This window comes from Mugil cephalus, chromosome 15 (assembly GCF_022458985.1).
Source record: "Mugil cephalus isolate CIBA_MC_2020 chromosome 15, CIBA_Mcephalus_1.1, whole genome shotgun sequence".
NCBI lineage: Eukaryota > Metazoa > Chordata > Actinopteri > Mugiliformes > Mugilidae > Mugil > Mugil cephalus.
The window spans coordinates 6447434-6456440 of NC_061784.1; the positions used below are offsets into that span (position 1 = coordinate 6447434).

At 44.2% G+C, this 9007-nt stretch overlaps 1 protein-coding gene across 1 annotated transcript; it reads right to left on the bottom strand.

The window, feature by feature from the left end:
• Positions 1-1780: 1780 nt before the first annotated feature.
• ca4a (carbonic anhydrase IV a) lies at positions 1781-8566 on the bottom strand. Its single transcript, XM_047607900.1, has 8 exons — positions 8382-8566; positions 5199-5243; positions 4343-4507; positions 4103-4248; positions 3780-3872; positions 3639-3705; positions 3375-3538; positions 1781-2841 (listed from the first exon to the last, which is right to left on the bottom strand). Exons 1-8 carry the CDS (start codon positions 8503-8505, stop codon positions 2662-2664), a joined length of 984 nt encoding a protein of 327 aa, XP_047463856.1. The 5' UTR covers positions 8506-8566; the 3' UTR covers positions 1781-2661.
• Between the last annotated feature and the right edge of the window lie 441 nt (positions 8567-9007).

Sequence of the window (9007 nt, forward strand, 5' to 3'; positions counted from 1 at the left end):
CAGGAGTTATATCACTGACAGCACAATAACTAGGTTAGGGGGTGTATCATTTGGATTGAAACCAAGTTGATTGGGTTACAGATATTCCTTAGTGACAGCTTGATGGCGACACACACACACACACACACACACACACACACACACACACACACACTGGAGAATCAGTCAACAGACTGGGACCAACACTGAGGAGCAGGAAGAAGGATAGCAGCGGCAAGAGGCGATAAAGGTGACACTGTTTGTTTTTCTCTGGACCGCGTGGACAAAGACTGGCCCACTGACCTTTAACTGCAGCTGGCTATCTGATGGGCTTCTCTGCGTGCTAAAGGGTGGGTCACATTCAATATGAGGATGCGTCTGGTTTCTCCCGGAGAAAATGGTGCCCTTTGTCCCACAGACCCCAGAGACGCAGGGCATTGGTGGAGAGTGGTTTGATGGGCGCGGTCTTGCCGACTAGGAGATTGCAAGAGTCCACTGAAGCATCCTCCCCTTGATCCACAGTCCTTAACTGATGCTCATCTGAACCAGGAGAGGCTTGACCAGGGAATGAACAGGGAGCTTCAATTCAAGCTATTGTGTGTGCTCTCTTACCCCAACACATGCCTCTGTGAAAGGCAGCTGTCTTCTGAAGTCTGCCTGTCACAATAAGCCTTTTGATTTTTTTTTTTTTTTTAATGACAGGGGGCAGCAAATGATAAGGACGGGGGCAAGAAGAAGAAGAAAGTGTCAGGTTTCGGTGTGTTTGTGTACGTCTGGTATCTCTGATAGTGAAGAGTGAAGAGTGAAGAGTGTAAAGAGAACTGCATCCAAAAAACGGCCTCTATAACATCAAGAACAAGTCAATTAGAAAAGGATTAAGGGATTGGGAACTTTGAGCGCTCTCTCACTCCCCTAACAGAACCGAGGGGGAATCGGTCAGCGAACTGAGAGGCTTGTCTGTGTGTCAGAGCCAGTGGACCCAATATCAATTTTCACAGTGCAGATATGAGGGGGCAGGACTGTCACGGAGGCCAAACACCCTTTTGATCGTCTGCTTAAATTGTGCCCGTGCAAGCAGAAGACGGCATCGTTAAAAAGGCATGGAAGTCGTTTATTGTTCAGTTTTACACATTCTCCATATTACGACACTTTCGAGCGTTGCAGCCTGATAGCACTTGAACATCATACGTAAACTCGATTGGACATGAACAACTTTGATGCTTCATATACCGGTTGGCATTCAGTACTATATAAACTTTACAATGCATAAATAACAATAATTGTGCATCTCATATCTGTATACACATTCAGTACATAAATTCACAGCATAGAAATATCTCTTGATATATTATGAACCAATGGAAAACACATGGATTCTTTGCTCAATCATCACAATAAATCTTGCTGGAAAATTGCACAGATCTCGCACTAGGATACATAACGAGTCCTCCTGAATAAATAAGTGAGAACTCAGTGGGGTGTAATTCACAGTCGATAACATTCAGCGCATCCGAGAGCCTGTAATACAAGCCATCAACACGGTCACATGCTCCCACAGATAAGCTCACTGAACTTCATAGGTCAAAACTGGAAAACAGACTGACTGAGGTGTGTGTGTGTGTGTGTGTGTGTGTGTGTGTGTGTGTGTGTGTGTGTGTGTGTGTGTGTATGTTTATGAATTTGGCAAGCACTGGTGTTCGTGTGTGCAGCTTCGCTCCAGAAGCCGAGAGCTTTTCGCTCATGTTAAACACCCAGAACATTGAGACATGCAGATTCATGCGATTCACGTTCGAGATGCACGAAAAAAAAAAGAAGATGCTGGTATGAGAGTGTATATATGTTGGTCAGCTCCTCAAAAGTGAGGCTTCGTGACACACCGTTAGCTTTAGCATCTCTGCATCTTCACCTTTGCCTGCTTCCGCTGACTCTACCGCCAAAGATGCTGCAGCTCTGCTCTCAGAACACCATACAGTTGTTCTTCATGGATTAAAAGGAGAGACCTCTCACCCCTCACCCTTGGGTCCTACCCCAAACCAACTGCTGTGAGAGGGTGCACCGGATAGTAGCGCTGTGCGCTCCTGCACCTACCAAACTGCTGACTTCTTTGACCGCTGGCTTTGAAATGGAGCTTATTTTTATGACTCAGTTCTACTATTTATAACTCCACGCCGTTCACATGCCCCATTAAGAGCAACGCATCACGTGTCCCGTCATGAGGCTGCAATAGGCAACTCACTCCGACATTAGCAAGGACTAAATTTACCTGACATTGGACAAGGTGGAAGAGGTCTAAAGAGTATGTGTGACGAGTGTTGGTGTTTAGGGTGATGCTGGGAAAAATCAGGGCATGACTTAGGGATCTAGTGTTGAATCCAGCTGTCACTCTGAGTGCTCTGTAACCTGCTTTATGGCACATTCATGATGCTGAAATAAGACCAACTGCTTCACTAAGCATGCATGGATGCTGATCGATCCCCTTACAGCACGTTTCATAAGGCGCTCCTCGAACGCCTCTGTCATTTGTGTCATAAGGGAGGAACGCCAGGTGAGACATTGGCTGCACTACGACGTGGTCCTTCATCTTAGCAAACATGCAGTGGAGATGTTGCGAACCAGGGCTCAGCTGATGAAACAGAACGTTCGTGTTCGTGGATGTCGCAGTGCAGCGCGGGGCGTCTCACTCTAGTCGAGCTGGGACAGTCCCAAAGCCGTGGCCACCGCAGCCACAAGGAGGAGGGAGCTGGCAAGGATCACTGCGCCTCCTGACTTGTACACCTGTCGGCCATTAAGGGGCTGGACCGGCCTGAAGTTTCCCACCATCCTCTTTCCTTCATGGAACTGGAGTTCAGAGAAAGCTGCCAGCTGGAGGAACAGAAGATTCATGGTAATAAATGTGAGGCTCTGCGTCTTCTTTGAGGTGCGTGAATCTGCTGCAAAGTTTTTACCTCAACTAACAACAGTTACTTGAGTTCTTTATTTCTGTTTATGCTACTTTTTCTCATCACAATACAAAAGGAAATAAATTCTACTACATTTTTTTTTCCCCCAATAAGAGAGCACATTTACGATTTAGCAGTGTCTAGTTGGGGATACTTCTTCTCATGTGTTTTATTTTAAATAAGTGATCAAGCCAAACAAGGAAAAATTATTATATTATTTCAGGCACAAATTAGACACAAAACTTAGGAAAAAGTCAAATTAATTGAACTTTTAAAGTCTACTTTTAAAAACGGTACATTATTATACAAACTTCACTATTTATATTAAATTTGGACTGGAAATAATAATAGTACTTCTTCCCTTTCTGTGCATGAAAGCTTACTGTCAGCTCAACCTTTGATGTGACTAACACTTAGGTCAGGTGTATTTGTTCCGATGTGTTTTGTTACTCTCACCTGTTCCATGCTCAAAGGGATTGGGTTCTCAAACACAGTCCAGATGACAGCCTCAGAGCACCCCGGGGTGGTCAGCGAGCCCTTGTACCGGTAGTAGGAGGTCAGATTCTGCTCAGATGGGATCAGCTGAGTGAGGGAGATGGGAGGCAGAGAAGTGTTGAAGCCTGAAAAGAAAAAAAAGCCACAGCTTAGCAGGTTATATTAGCAGGTAACAAAGCTGTGCCGCTGTGTCTTTGGTCTGTTGTACTGGACCTCAATACCTACTTGTAGATTTGATGCTTTTCAGACTGTTGATGATGGGTTCGTACTTCCGGTTTGCACTGTTGGACCTCTGGAAATGTATAGAAATGCTTATCAGAACTGTCCCTTTTCACATCTGATGTAGTCTGGAAAAGCAAGAGTTACCTCATAGAAAAATCCAAGAACAGCAATCCCCTCTGGGTCCTTCAGTGCTGTAGTCAAATCAGTGTATTCGTGCTTCATGTGAACAATGTGCAGCTGTAGAGAAAAACATTTGGCGGTTACAACTACCAGCAGAACTGCCATTACTTTATCATTTGTGGAGATTCCATGGTCCAACAACAGGACAGATATCAAGTCCAAGTTTAGCTGGTACTTACTAAAAATATATTTTAAAAAATGAATTGACTCAATCTAATAATAAGCCTGGCCTGGCCTTGGACCTGCTCATTTCAGACAGGCTGTGAGGAGGAAGAAGTCTCAGGTACCTCCATGGGATACTGCTCCCCATCGATGGTGTGCTCAGAGCCAGGCCCTCCGTCTTTGCCCCAGTGCAGGTGAAACTGCACCGCCTTGTAGCGTGTGGGCAGACCTCCACCAGAGATGGTGCTGAGATGAGGAACTCCAACCTGAACTGGAGTCGACACACACAAAGCAAACGGAGCTCACATGACCGCTCCACGGCGCTGACGGCTTGTTGATGTTTACTCTGCTGTAAGTCAGCTTACCGGAGTGGCCGTTGTTTTTGATAGTGCCTCTGAAGGTCTCCTGGTAGTTGCCGAACTCAAAAGGGGTCAGGCGCTCATCTTTCAGTGCCTTTCTGGTGACGATGTTAATGGGCGACTGCTTTCTCCCTACACAGCCACTGTTTGCGTGGTTCCAATTTTCAGGGGCTAAAACATGGAAAACATAGACTTAAAGAAGTTGAACTGATTACTTTTAGTGCAGTTTCCATTGTTTTGGGGCACTGAACCGACACTAATTAATACTCTACTATTTTAGCAGCTTTAGCAGTCTCTTGGGAACAACAAATCAAATGCAGGAGTACTGCAGGGATTAATCCTCGGTCCTGCACTATTCTGCATCTGTACATCACTTTCAGGTCAATTCATTCAAGAGCATCTTATCAGGCTGCATTTTCATGAGGGGAATTCTCAGATCTTTTACTTCTCCAGTTACAGGTTTAATATTCATCATGAAGTGAACACGTTTATCCAGTCCTGTGTCCTACTTTCTAAGATTCATCGATTTAATCTGCAGAGAATTTTGGAAACTGTCATTTTTGCTTTTACTACATTGTCTTGACACAACTTCAACACTGAGTCGGTTTGAGCCATCCAACAGAGGAGTGCACACAGCTTAAATTTGAAAAGCGTTACGTCGGTTGTCTGTGTGCGTAAGAGTAGATAGAGAAGAGTAGACTGGCTGCTGCCTATATTTCCGGCCAGCCGTGTGAGCCGGAAAGCAGGTTGAGACTCTCTGGTAAGAGTTTTCAGCAGTTCCCAAGTAGAGGTAAAAACATGTTGTATAAAGTTGGCCTAATTTTTGTGTTTTTAAAAAATAAAAAGAGTTAAAAGAGCTCACCATTGCACTGATGATCGCAGGAAAACTGGGACTGATAGCACCAGTCTGAAACACAGACAATGAATTTATCAGCACAAGGTCTAATATCAGGCAGTTCCCTCAGTTGTTAACCTCAGGGTGACACCAGCCGAGAGCAGGATGGGATGTTTCCTTTTGCAATATATGCTGGCAAGAGTCCAGCCACATTTTATATATATTTAAAAATGTGTCCCTTTATTGAGTTTTGCTTGCTGCATACAATGTATTGTTCTCTACTTAAGTCACTTGTTTTTCGCTGCCACACACACACACAAAAAAAACCTTTATACGCACAAACTGTCTTCCTATTCACAAATAAAGTTGATGTTGGTGCTTTATCTTTCCGTGCTATCGGAACATACACAGAGACAATCTTTTACATTGGCGAGGTCCCGTTCTCACATGTTTGTCTGGGGGTTTATTAATATTTCACAATTGGTTTGCATGTTTCTCCTCCTGACTCGGAGACAAATATCTGCAGCTATCTCACAAATCAAATATTTATGAGAAAACACACATGCCATTGAAGAAAAAAAAAAAACTAGGGAGGGTGAGGACTTCGCCGTGAGTTCGTGAAGGAAGTGTGTGCTTGTTTATTTTTGTCGTGTTGTTAGGTCTTTTCCTCCTGCTCCAGCAAGAGAATAGGCACTGAAAATAAACAGAGCCAGGGACAAACATTTGGGGAGGGGGTAGTTAGATGGGGTTCAGTGGAGCCATCGTTATTTTACCCGTTTCTAAGTCTTGTCTCAGGAATTATGTGCGCTTGAGTTGAGCGTGGGCTCTGCATGACAGACAAAACTTCCAACTTTCTAATTACGCTCAGTCCACACAGCCAGTGAGCTGAGCTTATTAAAGGATTATGATTCATTTCAATCCTTGACTCAATTTTGCCCCCACTTTCTGACAGCAAATGTGTTATTTTCAGTGCAGCAAAGACAAAATGTATTCGCTGCCTCTAATAAAAGGTGATAATAAAGGTCACCAGGCATCTGTCATGACCATTGTAGCACATCATGACGACAGGATCATAACAGCTCCTATAAGAGGTTTGACAATTCATTCTTCATGTCTTCTTTGGAACCACTGCTGGAAAGTGTATTTTCATTTTGTGCCACATTATACTTCTACATTTTTAGTCCACTGCAGTTATTAGATAGCTTTTCTTGTGAATTACTTAGTTTTTATAATTTATTTTTTAACATTATAGGGCGCCAGCTGTCTTTTAATAATATGTTGTTTCGTTAATCTACCTTTTTTTTGATTTGGTATTCCTAATTTTGCTTAATTAAACACTTCAGTTACCTTTATTCTTCCTCCATCAACCAAACATGCATTTCAGCCGTTCACAGTCGCCTATTTTCATTTCAACCAATGAGATTTCTGTCCGCACAACAGCTGACCAATCAGCGCTCGGCTTTTTATCTGTCGCGCGGCGCAGAGCAAATTAACAATGGGAGTGGGTTTCATTGGGTCTGAGAGATCTGACGGAGTAAACTGAGCAAGCTGAGGAAAGTGTCAAGACGGAAAAAGAAGGCGGCGAAAAAAGAAAAAAGAAACGCGACGTGAAGACAGGCGGACGGATCTTTTCGTGCCATTGTGCCGTGTGCCTCCGTGTAGAGCCGCATTTCAAACATAAAGGAAAGGAAAATTAGTGAAAGCGGGGACTGAGGCAAATAGCCTGTGCCAGCTCCTGTACCCTGTCGTGCGCCACTAATTTGGTGTCAGTGGAGATTTTTCTTTCCGCTCTTGTCACTTCGTAGACACGGACACACTCCAGTCTTTACTCCTGGGACAAAACTTTTATCCGCTGGGGCTCTGTGCGTCTGGCTGTGGGTCACTGGCATGAAATGATGCAGAGTGTACAGACTGTTTTTTTCAGATAATACAGGGCGCATCACCTAAACATGAAATTCAGAATAAATGCAACACAATTAATGACAGGGGGGCACAAATAAAAATAAAAATAAATAAAAGTCAGGGAGGGAGAACTGATCAAATAATTAAGAACCTGTGATTACATTAAAGCGTCAAATGTCCATTATGGGTTTCGCATAATAATGACAGCTGATCCTCCTGAAAGATTTACTTAGATTTTAACACACAGCTACGTTTGGCCACATTTTAAAGGCCGCAGGGGAAAAAAGGAGTTAAAAAGGAAACGCGGAAAGGGAGCGTTCCTTCTCCTTCCACATGTGCGCTTTTGTGGGCCGAGCAACTTCGGACAGCAGACGCTGCTAATTTACTCCAGTAGAGTCCTGCAGCCAAACCTTTGTGCATTTCGTGAAATTAAAAGCCTCGCGATCGATCGCTGAGAATTGGGAGACATTGGCGCATGGCGAGTCTCTCTGCGGCAACTAGGGCGCAAACGACTGCGATTGGCTCAGCGCGGAGCGAGCAGGTGCACCAGAGAAAGAGAGAGGGGGGTGGAGAGAGGGTGCCCGATACGGACTCACAGAGGCTCTGGAGGAATCTCAGATCAGTCAGTCCTGCCTGCGTTTGTCTGTGGCCGCGCTGATGCCCTGGAGCGAGAGTGAGCTAAATACAAGCCCGTCGGTCGGACTCGAGGAGGAATGTCCGGTCACACATCAGCGTGATGGACGGGGGCAGGAGGGTTCTGGAGCGGTCTTGGTGCCGGTGCAGCCTCGCTTTCATCCGGGGAGCTTCTCCCTTTCTGCAGACCGTCTTTCTTTTCTTTCTTTTTTTTTCTTTTCTTTTTTGTCTCCTTAAAGTCGTGGAATTCCGCAACATATCAACTTTTTGATTTAATGGAGCGGTCGTCATGTTTGGAAAACAGCTGGTGAAAGCCAACTTCACCCCCGCTGCTCTCAGGCTCTCTCGCGTTTAGTCATGAGATCAATTACATATTCGAGGTTACATGAACTTGGATATTTAAAATTAATCAATGGCAAAAATGGAGATAGATATAGATGAAATAACGTCAACGATTCCATCAGAAATATCAAACATATAATAAATGTTGGCTGAAATTCTACAAAAACAGAGGAGACTGTAGAATAATTAAATCATTATTCGGTTCATTTTCGCATTTTTTATTTATTTATTTATTTATTTTACTTTTCTCAATTTAGGATTAATAAAAGGGCACTAGAAATTAAACTACTACTAATAAATATATTCTCCAGCTAGGATTGAGCGCAGACTTACCTCCTGCTCCTGTGCAGATTGTCCAGAAGGATGCCAGGAGAACGGGAAGGATCAGCTGCTGCATTTTGGAGCGTCGACCGAGAGAAGACAGCACAACGACTCGTTTTTGCCTATGTGATCGCATTCTTGCGGGGGGTCTTATACTTATCTATCACCATACCCCAACAGGAAAGAAGGGGGTGGCCCCTCCCCCTTCGGGCTTCGCTTCTAATAAAGCTCTGCACTGATAAACGCTCCGGTGAGGAGGGCCTATCAACGGGCTCCCGGTGCGCGGAAGCCGAAAGTGAGGCAAGCTGTTTTGGTGTTGATTGGGGCTTCCTCACTGGAAATCACACGCAGTCACTGCTCCACAGGTAGCTGAAGGTGGCCTTCAGAAGACCGACCAGGAGACAGGAATATTCTCCTTGGCAGACTCAACCTTTGAGCTCAGGATTCTCCCTCCTTAATTCCTTTCCATTTAAATAACACAAAATATTCCATCAGCTTAATCCAGCTGCTGACTGAAGCTACAGTATGTGATGTTTTAAAATGTGTGAAATATTCAAACTCACATTCACCATTCAATGATTTTTCAGAAGGAAACTTCTTCTTCTTTTTTAATGAAACAGGATTTAAATCATTTAATC

Coding starts and splice junctions, on each gene's coding strand:
- ca4a (XM_047607900.1), bottom strand. CDS start 8,505: ATGCGATCACATAGGCAAAAACGAGTCGTTGTGCTGTCTTCTCTCGGT. Junction 5,244..8,381: donor AATCTGCACAGGAGCAGGAG/GTAAGTCTGCGC, acceptor TCTGTGTTTCAG/ACTGGTGCTATCAGTCCCAG. Junction 4,249..4,342: donor CAAAAACAACGGCCACTCCG/GTAAGCTGACTT, acceptor TGTCGACTCCAG/TTCAGGTTGGAGTTCCTCAT.